This window comes from Exophiala xenobiotica, assembly GCF_000835505.1.
Source record: "Exophiala xenobiotica strain CBS 118157 unplaced genomic scaffold supercont1.2, whole genome shotgun sequence".
Classification (NCBI taxonomy): domain Eukaryota; kingdom Fungi; phylum Ascomycota; class Eurotiomycetes; order Chaetothyriales; family Herpotrichiellaceae; genus Exophiala; species Exophiala xenobiotica.
The window spans coordinates 2,389,886-2,412,086 of record NW_013562493.1 but is presented as its reverse complement, the minus strand read 5'-3'; the positions used below and the strand labels follow the sequence as shown (position 1 = coordinate 2,412,086).

General features: G+C 52.0%; 9 protein-coding genes across 12 annotated transcripts; 6 read left to right on the top strand and 3 right to left on the bottom strand.

The window, feature by feature from the left end:
* The first annotated feature begins 183 nt into the window (after window positions 1-183).
* On the top strand, window positions 184-4,525 carry PV05_03098 (uncharacterized protein). The gene is made up of 6 exons (XM_013463723.1): window positions 184-409; window positions 479-716; window positions 762-818; window positions 868-1,178; window positions 1,228-1,417; window positions 1,480-4,525. The coding sequence occupies exon 6, from the start codon at window positions 2,371-2,373 to the stop codon at window positions 4,387-4,389; it is 2,019 nt and encodes a 672-aa protein (XP_013319177.1). The 5' UTR covers window positions 184-409; window positions 479-716; window positions 762-818; window positions 868-1,178; window positions 1,228-1,417; window positions 1,480-2,370; the 3' UTR covers window positions 4,390-4,525.
* A 91-nt stretch (window positions 4,526-4,616) lies between these two features.
* PV05_03097 (uncharacterized protein) lies at window positions 4,617-5,170 on the top strand. The gene is made up of 2 exons (XM_013463722.1): window positions 4,617-4,930; window positions 4,987-5,170. The coding sequence occupies exons 1-2, from the start codon at window positions 4,799-4,801 to the stop codon at window positions 5,146-5,148; spliced, it is 294 nt and encodes a 97-aa protein (XP_013319176.1). The 5' UTR covers window positions 4,617-4,798; the 3' UTR covers window positions 5,149-5,170.
* An 84-nt stretch (window positions 5,171-5,254) lies between these two features.
* Window positions 5,255-8,416, bottom strand: PV05_03095 (uncharacterized protein; the record flags this gene model as incomplete). Its single annotated transcript, XM_013463720.1, has 3 exons — window positions 5,255-7,524; window positions 7,847-7,894; window positions 7,950-8,416. 3 exons carry the CDS (start codon window positions 8,414-8,416, stop codon window positions 7,083-7,085), a joined length of 957 nt encoding a protein of 318 aa, XP_013319174.1. The 3' UTR covers window positions 5,255-7,082.
* On the top strand, window positions 5,305-7,177 carry PV05_03096 (uncharacterized protein). Its single transcript, XM_013463721.1, has 2 exons — window positions 5,305-6,164; window positions 6,227-7,177. Exons 1-2 carry the CDS (start codon window positions 5,344-5,346, stop codon window positions 7,008-7,010), a joined length of 1,605 nt encoding a protein of 534 aa, XP_013319175.1. The 5' UTR covers window positions 5,305-5,343; the 3' UTR covers window positions 7,011-7,177.
* Window positions 8,417-9,115: 699 nt separating the features above from the next.
* PV05_03094 lies at window positions 9,116-10,681 on the top strand. Of its 2 annotated transcripts, XM_013463719.1 has the most exons (3): window positions 9,116-9,418; window positions 9,472-9,769; window positions 9,821-10,681. In XM_013463719.1, the coding sequence occupies exons 1-3, from the start codon at window positions 9,218-9,220 to the stop codon at window positions 10,531-10,533; spliced, it is 1,212 nt and encodes a 403-aa protein (XP_013319173.1). In that variant the 5' UTR covers window positions 9,116-9,217; the 3' UTR covers window positions 10,534-10,681. The 2 variants fall into 2 exon arrangements, with proteins under 2 accessions (XP_013319173.1, XP_013319172.1); XM_013463718.1 differs by having other exon boundaries at window positions 9,116-9,769.
* Window positions 10,682-11,032: 351 nt separating this feature from the next.
* PV05_03093 lies at window positions 11,033-13,582 on the top strand. 3 transcript variants are annotated; one of them, XM_013463716.1, is made up of 5 exons: window positions 11,033-11,223; window positions 11,375-11,443; window positions 11,728-12,003; window positions 12,055-12,521; window positions 12,569-13,582. In XM_013463716.1, exons 2-5 carry the CDS (start codon window positions 11,440-11,442, stop codon window positions 13,202-13,204), a joined length of 1,383 nt encoding a protein of 460 aa, XP_013319170.1. In that variant the 5' UTR covers window positions 11,033-11,223; window positions 11,375-11,439; the 3' UTR covers window positions 13,205-13,582. The 3 variants fall into 3 exon arrangements, with proteins under 3 accessions (XP_013319170.1, XP_013319169.1, XP_013319171.1); XM_013463715.1 differs by having other exon boundaries at window positions 11,639-12,003; XM_013463717.1 differs by having other exon boundaries at window positions 11,375-12,003.
* Window positions 13,583-14,052: 470 nt separating this feature from the next.
* Window positions 14,053-15,824, top strand: PV05_03092 (uncharacterized protein). Its single transcript, XM_013463714.1, has 3 exons — window positions 14,053-14,374; window positions 14,430-14,668; window positions 14,720-15,824. The coding sequence occupies exons 1-3, from the start codon at window positions 14,301-14,303 to the stop codon at window positions 15,265-15,267; spliced, it is 861 nt and encodes a 286-aa protein (XP_013319168.1). The 5' UTR covers window positions 14,053-14,300; the 3' UTR covers window positions 15,268-15,824.
* PV05_03091 (uncharacterized protein) lies at window positions 15,699-20,377 on the bottom strand. Its single transcript, XM_013463713.1, has one exon. It carries the CDS (start codon window positions 20,042-20,044, stop codon window positions 16,124-16,126), a length of 3,921 nt encoding a protein of 1,306 aa, XP_013319167.1. The 5' UTR covers window positions 20,045-20,377; the 3' UTR covers window positions 15,699-16,123.
* A 228-nt stretch (window positions 20,378-20,605) lies between these two features.
* Window positions 20,606-22,170, bottom strand: PV05_03090 (uncharacterized protein; the record flags this gene model as incomplete). Its single annotated transcript, XM_013463712.1, has 2 exons — window positions 20,606-21,632; window positions 21,680-22,170. The coding sequence occupies 2 exons, from the start codon at window positions 22,168-22,170 to the stop codon at window positions 20,606-20,608; spliced, it is 1,518 nt and encodes a 505-aa protein (XP_013319166.1).
* Between the last annotated feature and the right edge of the window lie 31 nt (window positions 22,171-22,201).

The window sequence follows — 22,201 nt, the reverse complement described above, 5'->3', positions numbered from 1 at the left end:
ACCGGCTTAGCGAGCATCACCGGGAAGTCAAGCTGAAAATGGACGGTCCGGGCGGTTGGACCCATGGGCGGGCGCCTATCAACCTTAATGCATGAATTATGGCAGCTCATGGACTTACTTATATAATTAGCCAAAGCACTTTGGATGAGTATTTGCATTAGACGGACTTCGTTGTGCTTTTCCCCTCTCGTTCTGCAAGCCTGCCTATTCTTGCAGAGCTCACCACCGGTGAGTCGCCCGCAGTCAAACCAGCTCAGAAAATGAGACAAGCGATTCTTCAGAAATTCCATCGATTCACCGCTGCTCGCGCTGAGCATGTTCTTACCAGCCCAGAACCGGTCGACGCTTCACACGCGGCTCCACCCACTGGTCTGAAGCTCTGGTTTGAACCCAATGAAGCTGTGGCAGAGTACATCAAGCCTAAGCGTCGCCCCATCGATGCTGTCCTGACTTTTGACTTCGAGCTGACGCTATATAGCCTGATTTTTGTCCATGGACTCCAGGGCCACCGCGACCGAACTTGGACTGGTCCATCGGCTCAAAGCCCATGGCCGAGAGACATTCTCCCCGACATCATCTCTAATGTTCGCGTCCTCACGTTCGGGTACGACTCATCGGTTACGAGGTGGGATAGAATGGTCTCAAAAAATACTGTCAATGATCACGCATTGGGTCTCATGAACTCGATCGCGACTTATCGGGAGGCAGACAATACCGTAAGTACTGATCCATGGTGCACTCGGTCCAGGCTGACCTGCAAGCACGATCGACCATTACTTTTTATTTGCCACAGCTTGGGGGGTTTGGTATGCCAACAGGTATGCACAGCGAACAATAGCCCATGCGCAGAAGCTGAATACTCTTGAGGCTCTTGTCGCCGCGACCCTCAGCTCAGAAGCCTACCTAAACCAAGTTGAGGTACGCACGAGAGGCATTCTATTCATGGGAACTCCTCTTCGAGGTGCTGACCTTGCCCAATGGGCGTCGCGTCTGGCACTGTCCATCGGTCTAATCAAACAGACCAACCACAGAATACTGAATGTTCTCCAACGTGAATCAGAGACTCTTTCACAAATACAAGATAACTTCTCGCATCTGGTCCCGTAAGCGCGCATAATGGTCCTGCAATTGAACTCACATGCATGTTCGAAGAAGTACCCGTCCCTGGAGTGGGTTTGGTATGTTTCAACTCTTTGCGGCAAGCCGCATAGTCTAACAAATTGTTAGATTGTCTCTCGAGAGTCCGCAAGAATTCAGGGCCGGACTCTGATTCCGATTAACGCAAACCATATGAACATGCCGAAGTTCGTGGGCGCAGCAGAACCTGGCTTTAAAGAATTGGTTGGAGTGCTTTCACGCTGGGTGCGCCAGCTTGTCTCTATGCAAAATGCGTCCCGTGCTCCTCCATCGCCTATTTGTATGTCCTCCGACGGCCAAATCGGGATATAGGAGCTTGAAAGCTAAGTCTAGGCATTGAAGCACTCGCAAGTTCAGAGCAGACCTATATCCATCCTTTTGGTCACAGGTTCCTGCCAGCCAATCTGGATGACCCCGTAGAAGGAACATGTCGATGGTTGACCGAGACACCTGAATACACCGCATGGACACACACCAATGAGTCTAGCATTATTTGGCTCACGGGGCACGCAGGATGTGGCAAGACGACACTAACAAAATTTCTGATTGAGTATTTGCAGCAAACAGCAGACGGCGCTCATAGCCATTACCAAGCCGTCTACTGGTGGTTCTGTACACGGGACACTGAAGTTCTGCGCGACGTACGATCTCTGCTTCGGAACTTGGATCGTCCAAATCTTGAGCTCGAAACAAGAAATCATTCGCAAAATCAAGCACAAATTCCGTGAAGATAAATACGAACTCGATCACTCGTTCGATTTACTGTGGAACATATTCCAGGCTGCACTGGCAAGTATTCCCTGCAAACAAGTCTACATAGTGATCGATGCGATCGACGAATGCGACGACTTGTTACGGCAGCGGCTGCTAGACAAGATATTCGATAGCCTTCGGACACACAGCAACCTAGATGGGCAATCTCATGTGGTGAAATACCTTATCAGCTGTCAGAGGACTGCCTATCGGCCTTCCTGGCTAAGGGCACCACACATCAAGCATCTTCACCTTGAGATTGAGACGCGCCCGGAATTTGCGAATGACCTCGAGCGTTACCTCGAGTGCAGAACACGAAATCTCGTCGAGGATGGGCTATGTTCGTTCCAGTCCGCTGCGTTCATTCACAGGAGACTAGCGGAACCCGCAGGAGCCTCGTTCCTGTGGCTCCGAGTAGTTCTCAATGAAATCGAACACAGTCTTATCCCAAGATACGCAGAAGGTGATATCGAGCGTCTGATGACGGATCTCCCTTTGAGTTTGAGCGATGCATACTCGAAGTACCTGCCAAAAGTGCCGGACAAGGATCTCATGCTCTTGAAGCAGTACCTGCAGCTCACGGTCATGTCTACGAGACCCTTGACGATTTTCGAGATTGATGCTTTCACGAACTTGGAGCGTCATCCGCTGGGTTCTTCACTGGCGCCAGATCAAGTCCAGGCGACCAAATCCAGTCTAAGCAAGGCGTTTGGACCACTAATTCAGTTCTCAAATATTAGTGCCAAACTCATTCACCCTAGTGTTCGCGAATTTCTGCTCAAGATTGGATCCAATCCACATCACACCCTACACCAGTCGCATAAAGTGAGCCACGACACCGCTCATGGTTTCTTTGCTGTTGCTTGTATACGTTATCTCCAAGACCAGAGGATACCTAGCAACCTCTTCGTCCCACACAGCCCAGACCAGATATCGTTGGCGGATAGTCCAAAGGCATCTCATTGGTCGGAGAACCGTCAGGCAGAAGTCTTTGATGTCGACAGCTCATCGGCTCAGGATCATGGTCTAGACGACCTGTTTGGCATCGCTGACGTTGTATTCTTTCAAGACGAGGAGGTCGTATTGGAGAGATGCTGCGAGGACATCAGGCGACGGCTACCTGCCTTTGATTATGCTGCTATGAACTGGACGTATCACTATGCTCGCTGCGACAGAATCACAGCAGAAGAGCTCAAAGGGGACAGCATCGCGCTGCTGAGTCTTGAAACCGAATCACTGAGCAACTGGTATCGCTACAGTGTGCAACAAGCCAGAACCGACATGCCTCCTACACACGATGGCATTGTTCTTGCGTCATTTTTTAATTTGCCTGGGGCGGTACAGGCGCTGTTGCGAAGAGATAACCCTTCACCAAACGAAATACGCCTTCATGACGCGTTGTACTGGGCGTCGTTCAGTGGAAGCAGAGACTGTGTGGCCATCTTACTCCAGGCTGGTGTTCTTACACAGAATCCTGGTTCAACCAAGGTTCCATTGGCGGTCGCGACTCGAGGTGGCTTTCTCGACATCTGCAACTTATTACTAGGGATGGCGGACGTCAATCCCAATGCCTGCGACGAATCTGGCCAGCCACCTCTGACCATAGCCGCCAAGCAAAACCACACGGATATTCTAACAGTCCTGCTTGCTCATGAGCAAATATCCTGCAACAAGGAAGATTTTGGGGGCCGGACAGCGCTTGCGGTAGCTTGCCGTTGCAGTGCGCTCGAGTCTCTCGAGATCCTGCTGAAAGATGGACGCTTGGATCTCAACGCGAAAGATGGCCGTGGCCGCACAGCCATCCACCACGTAAATATTGCTGGTGATGATCGTGTCCTAGAGCGGCTTCTTGCAGAAGTTGATGTCGACATTACTGCGGAAGACAGCCTTGGCAGGAATGCTGTATCTCTCGCTGCTGAGAATGGCCATCTAGCCGTGATAAAACGACTGCACCGTAAATCAGTTGACATTGCATCCAAGGATAAAAAGGGTCGAAATGCTGTTTCATGGGCAGCCAACCAGAGGAAAGCAGCGGTCCGCAGTGGAAGTACTGAGAGCGTCCTCGAATTCATGGCCAGAAGACGACATGACTGCCTCGACGAGCCCGATGAGGATGGATGGTCGCCGCTGGCTTGGACTTTAGATCCGCCCGGTTTCACCCAAGCTGCTCGCGTGCTTATCGCAAGTGGCCATGTTGATGTGAACAGGCGCGATAAAACAGGTCGCTCAATACTGGAATGGGCGGCAGGGGAAGGGTTAGTCGACATCGTGAAGATTTTATTGACGGCACCGGGGATTCAGAAGACCAGCTTGACACCTAGCGGGGGCTGTCCGCTTAGGTCGGCGGTAGCCAGCGGTAAGATTGCGGTAGTCAAAGTCCTCCTTGAGGACCCAGAAGTGGATGTCTCCGTACGGGATGAGCGCGGTATGAGTCCGGCGGATTGGGCAAGGCTGAACAATCATTCGGATGTGGTGGCACTATTGCAAACACGTCGATAGAAGCCTCTGTGGTTGTAGCGGCGGAAGAGATTGATTATTAACTAACTAATCTAGGAGGGAAAGACTGGCCGCTATATATAGTCACCCGTAACTGAGTGCAAGGAGCGGGGGAGTACTAGACTAGGCAAGTATCCCGACGCTAATACCACAGTAGAGCGGTAGGCCGCTGTCCCAAACTGGTGCCGAGACGAGGCGCTCTGTGGCCACCGAATACCCAAGGATTTAGTCTCGTACTATTTGTCTTTGTGCCATCCTGTTCTCCTGCTGAACGTCCAAAGTTCTTAACCCCAGTGGCGTTCGGTTTGGAAGTGCCGAGATATACTCGGTGATCGAAAACAACTTCGTGGACAGGATAGCGGACAGTATTTGTGTAGGCCAAAGGCGGGCCAAGGATCAGGATGAGAGGGTTATGCTCTTCTTGTTGATGAAGCATGGCAAGCAGTTCACGGGCGACTTGGTGAGAGAAGTAAAGGCAGCGGTCAGGAAAAAACTCTCGCCACGGCATGTGCCAAAATTCATCTTCGAAACACCTGAGATACCGGTAAGTTTCCTTGGGCGTCATACCTAGGTACAGCGGCAAGCTAATTCCTCCTACAGTGTACTGTCAACGGAAAAAAGGTCGAGCTTTCGGTTAAGCAGATCGTTTCGGGGGAAATAGTTAAGCCATCGGGGACGCTCGCTAACCCACAAAGCCTACAATACTACTACCGGTTCGCGAAAGATGAAAATTTGGTCATAGAGCCGCAAACAAAACTATAGTATATAGTCACGGTAGTCCCCGTTATGTATCACTCTTCTCCTGGGGAGGGGCTTAAAAGGGTGCGGAGGAGAATAAGGCCGCCACGCCCTACTACACGCAAGAGACAAGTCCAAAACCTTGACTCCTTCGATTTTCAGCACTTCCATACAAGACCATTGAGACATTTCTACGAGCATAGCGTGTACTGTCGTACGATGTCTTCAACACGGACGCGAAGTGTCGAACTCCGTGACATTACATCTACAACTACGAACGTTGGAACCACGGGCAGCCCATCGATCGTCCCCGAAGACACAAACGTAGCTACGTCCACATCCACCGTGGGAGAAGACCGCAAAGAGAGGCTCTGGGTAGGCTTCCGGGCCGCAACGATCATCTTCCAACTCTCAGCAATCAACTTCCTGTCCTCCTTCGTTAATGGCGTTATCGTCGTCGGTCTGCCCGCAATCGCAGCTGACCTCGGCCTGTCCCAAGAGCTGTATCTTTGGCCGTCGTCCATCTACGGCTTGACCAGCGGCGCGACGCTGCTCCTCGCTGGATCCATTGCTGATGTAGTCGGCAGCCGCATGGTCGACCTGATCGGATGCATTGGCGCTGGCGTATCCGCTCTAGCCTGCGGATTGAGCAGGTCTGGCGTGCAACTCGTCGCGTTTCGCGCCCTGGCCGGCGTCGCGATGTCGATGCACCTGCCGTGCTCGGTGAGCATCGTCACGCAGACTGCCGCAAGCGGGAAACCGCGGAACATTGCCTTTTCTTGTCTGGGGCTCAGTCAGCCTCTGGGATTCTCGTTCGGACTGGTCCTCGGTGGAGTATTTGTCGATACAACAGGGTGGAGAACGGGGTTTTATATTCCTGGTGCTGCGGTGCTGGCGTTTGCTGGGCTCGGGTTCTTCGTGCTTCCACGCGATGCCGTGGTTGAAGGGTCATCACGGCTCTCGGGGCTCAAGACCAAGGTGGATTGGGTGGGTGCCACGATTGCCAGCGGCGGACTGGCTATGTTCTCTTATGTCCTTGCGTAAGTTTCACGCACAAGTGGTGGTGCGAGTGAAATGGTCCCATGCTAATTCCTTTCGGCAGGGTCTTGAGCGCAGACAGTGCGAGCATTGAACGCCCAAACGCCATTGCCCTGCTCGTTACTAGCGTTGTGCTCATGGTCGCGTTTCCGTTCTGGATTCGCCGACAAGAGAAGGGCGGTCGTCCTGCCTTGATTCCGAATTCGATTTGGAAGAACCAGGCCTTCACCAGCGTGTGTGTTACCGTGCTGCTGTCCAATGGGGTGCTGAACTCGATGGAGTTGTACTCGAGTCTTTTCTTCCAGGAGGTCCAATCGCTCCCGGCGCTCCAAGCGTCACTCCGCTTGCTTCCAGCACTCATCTTTGGGACGGTTTTGAATTTGAGCACCGGACTCCTGGTCGATGCGATACCGGTCCTGTGGCTAGTGCTGTTTTCCTCGGCTTGTACAGCCGGGTCGCCGCTACTCATGGCCTTGATTAGTCCGAGGCTGGAGTACTGGCATGGGGCATTCTTCGCTCAGATTCTTGAGCCAATGAGTGCGGATATCCTGTTTACCGTCGGCTTGATCGTCATAAGTGACGGGTTCCCGGAGCAGATGCAAGGTCTTGCGGGCGGAGTGTTTAGCACAGTCAGTCAGTTTGGCATCTCGCTCGGCTTGAGTACCATGCAGGTCATTTCCAACCTTGTCACGGAGGAGACAAGGTATCGGAACAAGAAGTCCTCACCAGCCTTGCTGAAAGGGTATCGAGCGAGTTTCTGGGCAATGTTCGGCGCCATGATCTTGTGCTGTTTGGTCGCAGCGTTTGGACTGAGGAAGGCGGGCAAGGTCGGCTTGAAGAGGGAGTAAATAATTGTCGCGGCCTAATTAAAAGTTCGCTTGAGATGGTGTACATCATGTATGATGATCTCCGCCTGAGGGCTATCTTCGAAGTTGGCTGAATAGCGCGATAGTAGCCAATGCGATCAGGGCTATATCTGGACCGTAGGATTTGCCGGCTTGGATTTGCATCGTCAGGCCTAAAGAGATGAACACCACGGAGGTGGCTGCGCCTAGGAGTCGCAGTGGTCGACTACCGAACAGGAGGCTGAGACCAACTAGCGTGTCGATAATAGGTGTGATGGTGGCTACTGTCGACCCGTCGTCTGGACTGTGGTACTCCTGGAAAGCGTACCATTGCGGTGTGTACACGCCGTGAGTGAACCTTGAAAACGCGCCGAGGAAGACGATGGATGAGAGCAGATAGATTGGCAGATTTTCGGTGGGAGACGGCATCTTTGCTTCTAATGGCTTTTTCATGATACTGGCCTGGCCAGATGTGGTGATATTGAAAATTGAGGGTTGTTCTTGAAGCACGAATGTTCTGTAGGCAAATCGATGAATATATCGCAGTACTACGTGGCATATGGCTTATTGAAACGGTGTGGCCTGATACTTGGCGGCGAGGCGGCCATTGCTTGTGTCCGCCAAGCGAGAAATACGTGGCGCCAACCATCACCTCATAAATAACCGACTTCACCTTTCATTCCCACACAGTGACTTCGTAAGGTGCTCAGAAACTCTGCATCGACTATCAAATCTCGTCATGGATCCCTGAATATCACTAACTATGGCCGAAATGCACTCAGCATGAAGACGCGGACGACCCTGCAGAATTGCAATTACTCCCGTCAAACAAGGCTGACCCTGAGACCGTGAGCCCTCCACCGTCACTGATATCCGTGTAAATGCAGCTGCCCACAAGTCAGTCTCTCTCCATGCATATTCTACTAGTCCATCCGAACTTACGTATCCCCGCCCGGGGTCAACTGATCTTCGCACGCACAAATATTAGGACAAAAGTTGTTGTCTGGCGATCCTCCAGCAAAGAGATCAAAATGCGGTGGATCGGCCTGACAGTCGGTGCAGGAGTCCTCGTAGGTGAACCATTTCTGCAGGTAGGGCACGTAGAAGGATCCGCACTCTGCCACGGGGAGGCCGTCGCCCGCACTGGCGGCAGTGATGGGACTGTCCTGCGTACCTATGCCGCCGGCAAGTCCTGAACGGCCGGGACACTGCATGGCTAATTGAAGATTGCCCGCTGTGCCACCGGCATTGCAGTTGGCGGTGCAGTCGCCGTCGAGATTGTCCGTGTTGTCGACGAAGCTGTAGAAGGTCAGACGGACATTGGCCGTGTTGAAGGACTGTGCGGCTGCGATTGATAGAAAGCAAAATAAGGCTGAAGCCGTCGAGGCGAGCAGAGAACGGCAGTGCATTCTTGACGGCTTTTGGCGACAGCAGTACGCGCCTTCGGCGAAAGAGAGAGAATACTAGGAGCCAATTGGAAACGGTACAGTATGGGTGTTGAGTCATCACCAGTAGGAAAGAGAGGTTTTATACCTTTCCCCTTAGTAGACATATCGTCGATGTCTGGCACAGGCGGATCCAGGCAATCTCTGCCTAACGAGCCTTGTGAGCCTTTAGGAGGTAACACCTGCACGAAACGGACGCAGATTTGGTGTTTCAAGTGGTTGCCTTCTCGGAGTAAGCAGGAGATAATTGGAGCCTCATCATTCCGCGGTGAAGAGGCTGACGGTCCATTGACGATCGTACCGCTGTTTGGATTGATTACAAGATCACCTTCATCATTCGGGCCAATTTGAAGCGGGATGCTGGGACAGGTCTGGGATGATATAGACTGAGGGCATGCGTTTACCGGTAAGAATCGTCATTCCATATCCCTCGAAAAGGTTTCTCAAAGGCTTCAGCATGAATGCCACCTTGACGCCCGAAGAGGCAGAGGACAGGGGGGCAGTAAAGCTGAGAAAGGCTGAATGGATATAGATATAGAAAGAAGGTGTGCCGAGTAACTACGCCATACCATTGCTCCCAGCGGCCGACAGCCAAGCCCCGAGAAGGCGAGCCAAGGGCCGAAACTTTTTGCGATCCGCGGCGAGATTCGTACTCGTAGGCATCACAAATGTTGAAAGTGAACCACTCTCTCACGAGCATTCATCCTTTCGTTTGTCTATCATCTTCTCGTGTTTTTTTTGGTGTGGAGGGCATGAAGCCCTAACATGAGCAGGCTAGCCTCCCGTCTTTCCAATCTCTTCTCTCAAGATAGCTCGGCCGGAGATACTGTTAAAAGTCAGCGCAATGGCTATGCGGAACCAGACTTTGACCTCGACGGCGCACGACAGATTAAGCGTCCGAGAACGATGGAGAAGTTGGCAGAGGAGGAGATAGACCATGAATTGAAAAGACCGCCTTACCTTCATGTACGGAAGTTGTTGTCCAGTCAGTCGTCTTCTGTTTTGCTCACAATGCGCAGTCAATGCTCGCTGGAGGCATTGGTGGAACGAGCGGCGACATTTTGATGCACTCCTTAGACACAGTCAAGACCAGACAGCAAGGCGACCCTCATTTTCCGCCGAAGTATTCCAGCCTCTCCGATTCCTACGTCAAGATTTTCAGGCAGGAGGGTATAAGAAGAGGTCTGTATGGAGGTTTCACGGCGGCTATGCTCGGTTCTTTTCCCGGCACAGTCACATTCTTTGGAGCCTACGAATATTGCAAGAGACACATGCTCGATCGGGGCGTGAACCCGTCACTTGCATACCTTGCGAGTGGTAAGGTTTTTTTGGGCTGTGTTAGAGAACTCAGTGACTGACCGAAGCCAGGTTTCATTGCCGACTTCGCCGCTTCGATTGTCTATGTTCCCTCCGAAGTCCTCAAGACCAGACTGCAATTGCAGGGCCGATACAATAATCCTTTCTTCAATTCCGGCTACAACTACAAGTCGACCTGGGATGCTGCAAAGACGATAGCACGAATAGAAGGGTTTGGCGCACTTTATTCTGGATACAAGGCCACGATCGTCAGAGACCTCCCGTTCTCAGCGTTGCAGTTTGCCTTTTACGAACAAGAGCGCAGGTTCGCACAGAGATGGAGCGGAAAGGATGATATCGGCCTTGGTCTCGAAGTCTTGACCGCAGTCTCTGCAGGCGGCCTGGCAGGTGTCATGACGTGTCCGCTGGATGTGGTCAAAACAAGAACGCAGACTCAGATTTCACCAGAGAACCACACCCAACACAGCCAGGCTGCCCATTTGGAAAAGGTTGCCAAACCCCCGCAGCGATCGAAGACACAGACACGGATGTTGCATTCGGGACCACGAACTGTACCTGCCACGGCTCCTACGCTGGACACTTCGTCCGTCATGGTTGGCCTCAAGCTCATCTACAAAACCGAGGGGATACCGGGCTTGTTTCGAGGAGTTGGCCCACGATTTGTGTGGACAAGTGTTCAGAGCGGAACAATGCTTGTCATGTACCAATATTTGTTGAAGCAAATGGAACGATTTGACTCTGGGGAAGGATCAGAAGTGATATAAATTCTTTGTACAGTCTTTTTTGGTACGGGATTGTGGCTACAGCCTGATGAGCCGCTTTGATGGGATACCCTGGGCTAGACATGCAGTGACAGTTTGTGTGACAGACGGGAATGAAACTAGACTGTACTATAATGAACAAAGATTCAACTCTAGCAGTATCGATACAAGGTTTCTGGTGTCACCAGGACTTATCTTCGCGGTGGATGTACTTGGACTTTGTCTTCCACTGTCCTCTTTTTCTTTGGTACGGCAAACCACGTGAATGGCATCTGAAGACGGGCTGGCACGGCGGCACCCAGCTGGGGAAAGGATCAGGGGTCGTTCCTTGGTACTGTGGAAGGGTCTTAGTGGTCGACTCACCCAAGGAACCTTGCAAGCTGCAAGCCTGCACCAGCCTAAGAAAAGCTCCGATGATTTGACAGGTTGATCCCCAATCACAACCATGCTCCGGCACTGCCCAAATGGACTTGGCGCGATCCCCTTTTTTTCCCAATGGTGGCTTGATTGATTGCAGCAGGCCAGCAACGAAAGAAAGACGAGACAGATCAACGGCCTACATCCTTTCAACAAACTGACCAACGACTTGCTTCTTGTGCCCTTTTTGCTGCTTTTCGTGTCGAGCGCATCTGCTTCCTTCTTACGCTCGTTTGGAAGGCCACCACCGCCAGGATCCAAATTCTTCAACACCGCGTATGTCCAACGACTTCATTCTCCTTCTCCACGCACGCAAGCCCACCAGAGACACCTCTGGGTCCCCCCTGCGTCGCAGGCGGTCACTTCCATCGTGCTGTGTTGCGATTCTTGGGACTATTCCATCTCGTGCGCATACTGACGGGTGCAGGTCGCAGTTGCCTTTATTCGATTCACAATCCGTGTCTTCGCAATAACACTTTTTTTCTTTCAGAAATGGGTTCGTCACCTCTCCGGTCTTCCTGCCTCCTTGCCTCACTCTGCTCCTCACCGTCTCTCTTCATTCTACCACAAGCCATACGTATCTCAGCCCTCGCCTGAATTGCATGAGATCTCTCGAACTTATGAACGAGATGGAGTCAAAAGGCGAGGGTCGTATGAGCGCAGGCTCCAAGAATTCTGACAATTACACCAGTCAAGAAGGACAACCTTCACACTTTACTCTGCCTTCAATCGAGTCTGCCTTCACTCAGTCGAACATGGCTGACCTAAATACAAATGCAGCTGCGGTGTCTCCAAACGGCGTACGGTCCTCTCCCTCTCCCAGCCTCCCAAATGGCAAGCCTGCATCTCCCTATGTGAAGGAAAGCAACCCCATGGGAGCCAATGCAGCCCAGACTGTTAGCTCAAAAGACCCAAAGGCTGCGGCTGCGGCTGCAAATGATATGCGAAATGTGGTTAGAAGAAAATTGACAGGCTATGTCGGGTTTGCAAATCTTCCCAACCAGTGGCACCGCAAGAGTGTCAGGAAGGGCTTCAATTTCAATGTCATGGTTGTTGGTATGTTTAAAGATGGGAAGCTGCCGCGATTGTGAAACTGACTCGTTCCAGGCGAATCTGGGCTGGGAAAATCTACTTTGATCAACACCCTCTTCAACACCTCTCTTTATCCCCCTCGCGAACGCAAAGGTCCAAGCTTGGACATCATTCCCAAGACTGTATCCATCCAGTCCATCAGTGCCGACATTGAAGAGAATGGAGTTCGCCTACGATTGACAGTAGTTGACACACCAGGCTTTGGGGATTTTGTCAACAACGACGACTCATGGAGGCCAATTGTGGAAAATATTGAGCAAAGATACGATGCATACCTCGAGGCGGAGAACAAGGTCAACCGAATGAATATTGTCGACAACAGAGTTCATGCCTGTGTCTACTTTATTCAACCAACTGGACACTCTTTGAAGCCTTTGGATATCGAAGTGATGCGCCGGCTGCACACCAAGGTCAACCTGATTCCCGTCATCGCCAAGGCCGACACCTTGACCGACGAAGAAGTGGCTTTGTTCAAGCAGAGAGTAAAGCATGCCTCCCCTTGAAGCTAGCGAGATACTGACAAAGGCAGATACTTGCCGACATCCAACACCACTCGATCCAAATCTTCGAAGGTCCAAGATATGAACTTGACGACGAAGAGACCATTGCCGAGAATCAAGAGATCATGTCCAAAGTTCCCTTCGCCGTCGTCGGTGCCAACTACGAGGTGACCAACCCTGAAGGCCGTAAAGTGCGAGGCCGTCGCTATCCATGGGGTATCATCGAGGTGGACAACGAGGACCACTGCGATTTCGTCAAGCTGCGCCAGATGCTGATCCGTACACACATGGAGGAATTGAAGGAACACACCAACAATTCCTTGTACGAGAACTACCGATCTGACAAGCTTATCCAAATGGGCGTCTCTCAAGATCCCAGCGTGTTTAAGGAGGTCAACCCTGCAGTCAAGCAAGAGGAAGAGAGAACACTCCACGAACAGAAGCTTGCCAAGATGGAGGCGGAAATGAAGATGGTGTTCCAGCAAAAGGTGCAGGAGAAGGAAAGCAAACTGCAACAGAGTGAAGAAGAGCTGTTTGCTCGTCACCGTGAGATGAAGGAACAACTGGAAAGACAACGCGCCGAACTCGAGGAGAAGAAGGTTCGCATTGAACAAGGTCGCCCAATTGAGAAGGAAGGCAAGAGGAAGGGCTTCTCACTCCGATAGACGTCGACAGCGACGTTCTCGGCAGTGTTTGGCATGTCCTTCATTCTCTACTATTTGCACTTCAGCTCAGCGACGAGACGACGATGGCGATACCTTGTTTTCTAAACCACTTTCATTTTCTCTACACGTCTTGTTGGTATTGTCTGAAAGTAAGTGACAGACTGGGGCTGTTACCGTCGCTACGTTTTTAATCACATACATGATTTTCCAAGATGGAGGGGTTGGATTGTGCATAATGCGAAGGTCCAGTCCTGGTTCAGCACCTCAAAGTATCTTGATGGATGGGGACGGTCAGGTACTTCATTCACAGCCATCATGTATACCCACCTCACGTTGCCCTGGTGTTTTCTGTGTGTGTGTGTGTGTGTGTGTGTGTGTAGTAGGGAGGATGATGCAGGGAGAAAAAGTTGGCTTCATTTCAGAAAAGGCCATGTCGTTACTCGGTAGAATTTCTTTGGCATTTCATGCATCGTCGTGCAAAGCCCCAAGCGCTTCGGGCAGGTGTCACTTGATGAATTTCCGTTTGTAGTGGCACCAGACGAAGTGCTGTGCAGACATGGCGATCACGAGTAGAGCCAAGGATCAATTGCAAAGGTCCCTGTGGTCCCTGCAGGGCATACAGATTCCAGCCACGGTTGACATGTTGTGCATGAGGCAAGCGGCGCAATTCTAAAATGATGTCTTTACCTAGGTATGAGTAGTACTGTGCGAGTTGAATTGTGGGCATTTTGACGTAGACACTGGCACGGTTGGTCTGTTCTTTGTCGTTCTTGTTCCAGTTCCAGCTGTGGCTTGCTTGGAGGGGTTGACATCATCTCCCACGGAAAAAGCCACCTTCCTACTTTACTGCTTTACCTACTTTATTCACTGCTGCCCTTCACCACCAAACTAAACTGCTTGCTTCAAACAGCTATTTGTTCGTTTGTCTGCACCTTCTACCCGCAGCTTCGTTTCCCTCGCTCATAAACCACTCTCACACTTATCATCCACCCGCCCGCGTTCTCCCTCTCAGGTCGTCGCTCAAGATCCACGCGAAACTTCCCCCAACCTTCCACCTTGACCGCCCCTCCATTGACTTCGTGACAAACTTCCAGCAATGGCTCCTCCTCCACCTCCTGCCAATGCCTCGCTCGGTGAACGACTGACAAGACTCGCTACTACCCTGCAATTGTGAGAAAGACCCCCTGAGATCCGAACAAAAGAGCTGGCTGACTTGGGACATAAGCGCGTGGTTTCTCGGCCACTTCACTCTCCTGGTCTCGGTCTTCCGCTATGGCCTTTCCTACTTCACCTTCAACTACTACTCGAAATGGGCGGCCTTTACCTACAGACTGGCTTTCATCTCGGCTGTCGCCACCTACGGAATCGTCGTCTTCAAGGCTTATCGAGCTCGCGTGAAGCCTGGTGACCCTATCGGTCGTACCGCCATGCTGCTTCTCTCAGACGAGAATGTGCAATACTTGCGTAGGTGTCACAATGCATAAAAAGATGACAATTGGCTTACACATCTTCCAGTTATTAGCTTGGTCTGGCTCTACTCCAGGCAGATTCCGCTGGCCTTGCTGCCATTTACCGTCTACTCGGTTTTCCATGTTGCAACCTACACTCGCACCAACATCATCCCGACCCTGTCCCCTCCCAAGGCTGCGCCAGGCAGCACACCCACCTCTCCCGGTGCTGCCAAATCTCAATCACCTCTGGCCAACTCTATCGGACGATTTGTCAAGGAGTACTACGACAGCTCGATGATGCTGGTTGCTGCACTTGAGATCCTCCTGTGGTTCCGCCTCTTGCTCTCTGCCTTCACCTTCAGCAAGGGTTCTTGGATCCTCTTGGCCATCTACACTGTCTTCTTGAGAGCAAGATTCCACCAGAGTCAATTTGTTCAGGGCGCTTTCTCTCGTGGATCTGCCCACATTGACCAGCAAGTTCAGAACCCCAACTTCCCACCTGCGGCCAGACAAGGTTGGGACACTGTGAAGGGTCTTGGTCGTCAAGTTGTCGATGCCACCGATGTGCGAAAGTATCTGGGTGGAGCGACTGCGCAGAAGAAGCCTCAGTAAACGGATAATGACACGGTGCACCGAAAACGTTGGTTCAAGCAGATCTCTGGCTATATTTCGAACACGAGAACTCGTCGAGGTAGCGCTGGTGTATGCCAACAAACGTCTGCACGTGGGGGACGACCACGCCTCGAAACGGTAGCCTTTGGTAGAGACAAAGTGGTGTCGACCTCTGGAAGGTGTGGTGATGATGCCTGTCTTGGGCAGTCGGCAGGAGAGTGTTGGCTTATTGTATTGTGATAATGGCTGGGAGGTCAACAGCTGCTCGGGGACTCATTTAGGGTCTCGATATCGGAAGTTGAGGATGAAGACGCGCGGTGGTGGGATGAGAAAAGGGACAAAGCATTGCAGTGGCGCTCAGACTACGTTGTTTGAATTGTACTACAGTCCTCAGTCGGACAAGAAAGCAAAGTGGTTCACTTGCTTTTGGACAAAGGGTAAAAGGATAGGAGTGCACAGCAGACATTTATTGCATCAGTATTGATTTATCTTGCGCGTCTGCTGTCTCTTGAAGTAACGAGTGATTATCAATGTTAAGAATGCTGAGCCTAGCTGCCTCTCCCAACACGAGATGTGAGTAAAGCACGTGTAAGGTAACCTGGTTACCCTCGTCTTGACAACCTGGAAGGCAGAGGATAGCCCAGCCTTGCCAGACAAATCAGTATGCGAGCGATGACTGTGCCGATGTTCTCCTCGAACATGACCGACACATGGTCCTCGTCCGCGCCCAGTGTGCACACGTACATGCCCAGGAACCAGAAGAAGATGGCGGAGGACTTTTCTAACCATCCTCGTCGCCACCATTACCATTGTCATCGACATCGACATCATCTGCGGACGGAATAGAAGGATTTTTCTAATCGTCCTCATCATCGTCGTCCTCGTCGTCCTCGTCGACTTCGGCATCCTCATCGTCATCGTCGTCGGGTAGATCGACTTCGTCATCGGCATCATCGTCTTCGGTGGTATCGCTCTCCTCGTCCTCGGGGATTTCGGCGTCCTCGTCATCATCGTCGTCGTCGTCTACGTCGTCGGATTCGTCTCCCTCGGCGGCGACGGATGCATCTTCCTCTTCTTCGTCGGCTTCATCGCCACCACTCGAGTCCGACGACTCGGCTTCTGCTTCGGCTTCTGCTTCGGCTTCGGCTTCCGCGTCTTCATCTTTGACACTAGCCTTGGCCTTGCCCTTCCCGGGATCTTGTTCGTCTTCATCTTCATCCGCCTCGGCGTCGACATCAGCGTCCTCATCAGCCGGGGCATCGGCGTCGTGATCATCCGCACCCTCACCTCCACGGGGGCCCGCAACCGTACCCGCACCCACACTCGCAGCTGTTGCCTGGTTACGGCGGCTAAGAGGACTTGGCTTGGGAGAGGCGACTTCGATGGTGTTCTCGATGGTGTTGATGTTCGCGAGCCCACTTCTCCGTCCACTCCGTCTGACCGGCGTGTTCGGCACCGAGAATTTATCTTTATCTTTATCCTTATCTTTATCCCTGTCGACCTTGTCGAAACTCAAACTCGCGCCTCGACTCCTGGTGACGGTCCCGCCTCCATTCACGCCGGCGTTGCGTGGCGAACTGCGCACCGCAACGGCCGAGGAGGTGTCGGTTAGACCGCCATTCGGTTTGGGTCTGCCGAACGCAGTAGCTAGACTGCGCTTCTTCGTGCTCCGCTGGCGCAGCATGGCCGGCGGGATAGGCGGGTCGATTTGGAAGCGCGACGGCGGGATGTTGAGAGTGCGATATGCGAGGGCGTAGCCGGTCAAGGCTGGCTCTGGTTCCTGGGGTTGAGCTTCGTCCGCTTTCTCCTTGTTACCTTCGCCTCCGCCTTCGACATTTTTGCCCTTGCTTTCGGCATCGACGTTGGTGGAGACGACAATTGTATCATCGTTGGACTTGTCATCGCCATTGACGAGTTCCAGGCCATTGACTTTGACTTCGGGTTGGGTGACTTGTGTGGAAACTGTGCCATTGAGGGCCTCTGTGGGTGGCGGACCAGGGGCGACCGTGCCATGTTCATTGACAAGCGAAGAGTCCTTGACGTCGACACTTTCCTCTGCCGCGGCGGCGGATGGTGGCTGTGACATGGCTGTCGTGCGTTTCGTCCTGGACTTGGGCGAGAGGTGGCCTGGCTCTGTCGCCTCGACGACTGCATCTGTGGCAGAATTGCCGGCTTTGGAGATAGCTTCGCTGACGGGGTTATCTTTATCTCCTTCATCTTCATCCTCGTCATCGCGAGGCGCCATAGTGTGCAAAGGCTGCCCATCGAGTGCAGCCTGGTCACTACGGCCCATGATGTACGGCGTCCATACTAGATTCTCAGGCCTTAGCTGGCGATGTTTCTTGGACTCGAACTCGTGAACAATGCGCTCGTAGAGTTTCTTGTCATAGCGCACGGCGTACGTCTTTGTTACGGGATCTCTGACGAATGCATACAGTCGTTCGAGGGAATGAATCACATCGTCGGCCGTCATGCCCGTCCGGGCCATTAGCGCTTTTGTGCTGAACGGCTTGAGACCGATAGCGAGCAGGTGTCGAGATACGGTCAGGTCCCAGTACGATCGGTATGCTGTCAAGCCCATATCTGACAATGGCTTTTCCGGTGATCCATCCTTGCCCTCTATTCTCGTGAGGAGGTATGAGAAGTCAATCAGGAACATGGCGTAGCCTTTCCTCTGGTGGATTGGCATAACCAAAATACAACTGACGTTGTTCTGGCTGGCGGGCCGCTTCTCCTTGCTGAAGTATCCGACGAAGTGGTACCCGAACTCGTCATATTCGGTCAGGATGTAGAACAGAAACGGCTCCACGTCGTAGTACAGCGTCTTCGATCCGAGGAACATCTTAGCCATAAGACATAAGCATTGACAGTATTCTGTCTTCTTGCGGCCATCGACTTCCCACACTGACAGCGTGCCATCACGGTAGATCTCGTCGCCTGGAGGATGTTTGGCGGGACATTTCAATTTGTGTCGGTACGCGACGAATTCCGAGGGTAGGTATTTCAAGCAGTATTCGCATATGAACAGTCTCGATTCATGGGAGTACTCTTCTGGGTACGGCGCTGCGTAAAACGTGTCGATGACAAATTTGCCGAACTGAATGCATTTGATCTTGGTAGGCGGCCCTGATACCGTTCGGTTAGGCTTAGCTGTGCCCTCTTTGTCTACATTGATCTCCGCCTCGGCCGCAGCAGATGTCTTCCGTCGTTCTTCCTCAGCTTCTTTCCTGGCAATCTCGAAAATCTCGCGGTCTTTGAGTTGCGGTAATGATCTGGACGTATCTGCGTCTGCTTCTGACAAAATACCACCGTATGGTTTGGCGTTTGGTTCGGCATCGCGATCTGTAAATGCCGAGGGGAAAATGAGGTTGTGGGTTGGTAGGGCAGGGAATTTGGGGACAGGGGGTTGGAAAATTGGCGGAGCGATTTTGGGGACCTTTTTCTTTTCTCTGCCTCCTCTTCTTTTGCCTGGTCGCGGAGGGTTGCTCAGAATTTCCTCAATTTTCGACTGATCTAGCCGAAAGGCGAGGATGAATTTATGAGGAGGTGCTTTCTGGAACGGCCGATGCTGCAATATCCGCGCAGTCGGTTTTGTGATTTTCAGGCTTGATCTTCTGGTTGAATGGGCGATAGCTCTCTCAGTTTCAGCCTTGCTGTCCGCCGTCATGGCTTCCAGCGCACGCGGTGTAGCTTTCCGTCGTCTCTTTTCTGTTGGAGGAGGTTCCACAGTAAGTGATTTTCTCTTTCTGAGCGAACGTCCTCCATCTTCACCCTCTTGTATGAGTGGTTGGGCAAAGATCGAATGCGAACCAGGCTTTTGCACTCCGCGTGTGACAGGTAACAAGTCTCTAACAAGTCGAGGTGCTGAGTTCTTAGACCGCACAGTCTGCTCTTTCGGAGATTCGGATAGCGGATGTTGCTTGACACAATTAGGACATTGCCAGTCGGAATAGTCCTCATCTTTGACTGCGTCATCTCCTCGGGCGCACCGCAGATGCGCACGTCCATCACAATCGGAGCAGGACAAAAGCGATTCGACCTCTCCAGCCTCTGCATTGGGCCCTTGCTTGCAGAACATGCACTGTAGCTTCGCTTCTGCGGCTGGTGTTTCTTCTGCAACCTCTTCCCCGGGCTCTGATGGCGACTGTACGCTTTCTTCCACGAGCTGCTCGGATTTTTGGCTTTCGTTATCATCGGGCACGTCTTCGCCCTCTTCTTCTTCTTCCTCTTCTTCTTCTTCCTCTTCTTCTTCTTCCTCTTCTTCTTCTTCCTCTTCTTCTTCTTCTTCTTCTTCTTCATCTTCATCACCACTTCCCCCTTGTTGGTCTGCCTCTTCATTGGCCTCCGCATCAGCATCAGCATCCGCATCAGTCTCAGCGTCTGCATCCGCATCCTCGTCCTCGTCTGCTTCAGCATCCGCATCCGCATCTGCATCTACATCTTTGGTAAAGTTGTCCTTTTTCACTCCGGGGTGCGGGGCAATTGCTGACTCGGCCTCACCATCCTCGCTTTGCTCTTCTTCCGCTGATCTCTGTAACTGTTCACCCAAAGCATTATCGTCCGGGTTTGGTGTGTGCGAGGAATCAATCTCTTGTTCTTTTTCCTCTTCATCGTCATTCGTTGTCATCCTTCCATCCTTAGCACCAGCGGTGTCACTGCCCACCAACGGCTCTGCTGCTTCTTCTTTCGTCCCGGCCTCTGCAGTTGTCTCTAGCGTGACACTCTCTTGGTCAAGGCTGGACGCATCGTCCAACTCTTCAGAGACAAGAGGCGGCATGGCGTGCTCGTACAACGTAGTTCTTTGCTAGTCCACAGCGCCGCACCTATTTTTCTAGGTCTTGGCTCTGGAGCACATCTAACTCTCATAAAGTGAGATGTAGACTCTCCGCTTCTATGCGACCGGGACCACGGATCGATCAGACATTCTACACTTCGCGGTCGCTTCGAGTTCGTTGAGGTAGTGCGGCGTCTCGTGGAGGAGGCAGGTGGGTTTCTAGACGCGTGAAATTACGGTCGACATCGCTCGGAAGGTGATTCGGGTCGTTTCTTCAATGATCGGAGAGAGGGATACACGTCAATAGACCATCTGTAACGTATTCGGACCACTAATATGTGGTTTGAAGACCACCTCGAGTCCGCACCTCCAGCAACGACCCTGCGGCGACGTCCAAACTCAGTCACGTGAACGCGCCTCGGCCTACTTTCCTTGTACTTACCTGGTACCTATGGGCTTCCCCCGTTCGTGCCCGTTCTACAAGATGAAAGTCAAGAATTATGCTTCTGAATTACACCTACATCGCAAGCTATTCAAACAGATTGATACACGTTCCTTGGCTTTTCAGAAATGTGGCCAGAACGATGTCCAATTCACAGTCTGGAAAGCACTAGCAGGGAGTGCTCGAAGACCAATGATATCCTCAACCAATATATACACTCGACAAACCGTATATGCCGCGCAGATTGGAAGAGTGAAAAGGAAAGTCTTCAGAAGAATATCCTGGTTCGGATCATTTAGCGGCGAGTTATTGATCTTTTTGGCCTCGAACCTTCTTATGGCTCCCCTGCAAGCATGACCAAAACGTGTCAGGATGCCCTTTTCAGCTTCACCGTCAGGCAGTTTCTCATTCCGCGCCTTTTCGAGTACGCTGGGTAGAATCTTGACCAATCCCATCGTAATGGTGAGGCATATCGTCATCGAGCTAGAGATTCGCCAAAGCAAACGCTCCATCGCAGAAGGGAATTCGAAGTTCCATGCGGCCATAAATATCGCAGAATAAAGCATGCCAAGGAATAGGGTGAAGCCGGCAGCTCCTCGAGGAAGCTTGGGAAAGTTGAAAGATGAAATCCGTTGGGCTGGCCACACTTTATCCCGTTGCCGTACAATGCGCAGTTTTCTCAGAATATTGACGTTATACCTCCAGAGCAGGGTAGCTGTCCATTCCTCGCGGCTAACGAAGTCGAGCGGTGTCATCGGGAACGACTTCCTGGCACTTCGAGGGATGACAGTTTGTGGCGTGGCGGACTGGGAGACAGCCGTCTGAGTAGCAGCCTTCTGTGGAGAAGCGTTCACGGGATCGACCTCTTGAGGAGCAGCATGTTGAGGGACGGCCTCTTGGGCAGCGGCATTCTGGGCAGGTGCATCTTCAGACGTGCGTGTCTCGAGAATCTGGTCCATCGTATAATCGCACCGCAATGGGGTCGGAGTATAGACATCCATTGGTTTGTTTTTCCAGCTGATATTGACTCCCAAGGTGCAAAATATGAACCCGATAGTGGTCATTTCCAAGCTTGACACCGCGAGTTGTTTTGTCGGTCTCGCTATGACGTTCAAAGAGAACCATATGATTTGACAGGAAGTTACGAACCTGCCTAGTTGTGAGCCACCAGTGCCAAGCGAGGGCATCTCACAAACCTTGCGAGTCCATCAGCTATATCCTTATCTCCGATTTCTTCTTTCGTGAGTTCGGGCAAATCGATAAATCCGTGAGCTACCAGGTAATGTAGCTGTTTTGCGCTGACTGGGAATTGCTTCCAACCACGGGGATGCAAAACGAAGCCACCCATATCTGCATAGGAGCTGTGCTTGACGGTCCAGAATCGGCAGCCAATGTCTTGAAAAGCATCCCTGGACGAAAGGGCTGACACGTACTGACCGATTGCCATCAGCAAGACAAATTCTGGCCCAAGCATAGAGAGGCAAAACATGTGCCATTTGTCCCAAAACAGATCGGTTCGAGGGTGAGGTGGACTTGGAATGTTGACGCAAATGGAAGACCAGCTGCACAGAAAGATTGTCACCGCGTAAGACATAGCTATGTCGAAAGTTCCTCGGCTGTTGGGCTGCGATACCCAGCCTCGAATCAATGCATCGTCATTCATGGTATTGACGTCGGTAGCATTCATGCTGGGACGGGGCAGTACAGTGATGAACTGC

Bases quoted from the DNA above. Each gene is read 5' to 3' on its own strand.
- PV05_03098 (XM_013463723.1), top strand. From the start codon at position 2,371: ATGACGGATCTCCCTTTGAGTTTGAGCGATGCATACTCGAAGTACCTG.
- PV05_03097 (XM_013463722.1), top strand. From the start codon at position 4,799: ATGCTCTTCTTGTTGATGAAGCATGGCAAGCAGTTCACGGGCGACTTG. The intron at 4,931-4,986 runs GTAAGTTTCCTT...TTCCTCCTACAG, and splicing joins TCGAAACACCTGAGATACCG to TGTACTGTCAACGGAAAAAA.
- PV05_03096 (XM_013463721.1), top strand. From the start codon at position 5,344: ATGTCTTCAACACGGACGCGAAGTGTCGAACTCCGTGACATTACATCT. The intron at 6,165-6,226 runs GTAAGTTTCACG...TCCTTTCGGCAG, and splicing joins ATGTTCTCTTATGTCCTTGC to GGTCTTGAGCGCAGACAGTG.
- PV05_03094 (XM_013463719.1), top strand. From the start codon at position 9,218: ATGAGCAGGCTAGCCTCCCGTCTTTCCAATCTCTTCTCTCAAGATAGC. The intron at 9,419-9,471 runs GTACGGAAGTTG...CACAATGCGCAG, and splicing joins AAAGACCGCCTTACCTTCAT to TCAATGCTCGCTGGAGGCAT. The intron at 9,770-9,820 runs GTAAGGTTTTTT...GACCGAAGCCAG, and splicing joins ACTTGCATACCTTGCGAGTG to GTTTCATTGCCGACTTCGCC.
- PV05_03093 (XM_013463717.1), top strand. From the start codon at position 11,550: ATGAGATCTCTCGAACTTATGAACGAGATGGAGTCAAAAGGCGAGGGT. The intron at 12,004-12,054 runs GTATGTTTAAAG...GACTCGTTCCAG, and splicing joins TTTCAATGTCATGGTTGTTG to GCGAATCTGGGCTGGGAAAA. The intron at 12,522-12,568 runs GTAAAGCATGCC...TGACAAAGGCAG, and splicing joins TGGCTTTGTTCAAGCAGAGA to ATACTTGCCGACATCCAACA.
- PV05_03092 (XM_013463714.1), top strand. From the start codon at position 14,301: ATGGCTCCTCCTCCACCTCCTGCCAATGCCTCGCTCGGTGAACGACTG. The intron at 14,375-14,429 runs GTGAGAAAGACC...TTGGGACATAAG, and splicing joins CTCGCTACTACCCTGCAATT to CGCGTGGTTTCTCGGCCACT. The intron at 14,669-14,719 runs GTAGGTGTCACA...CACATCTTCCAG, and splicing joins CGAGAATGTGCAATACTTGC to TTATTAGCTTGGTCTGGCTC.
- PV05_03091 (XM_013463713.1), bottom strand. From the start codon at position 20,044: ATGCCGCCTCTTGTCTCTGAAGAGTTGGACGATGCGTCCAGCCTTGAC.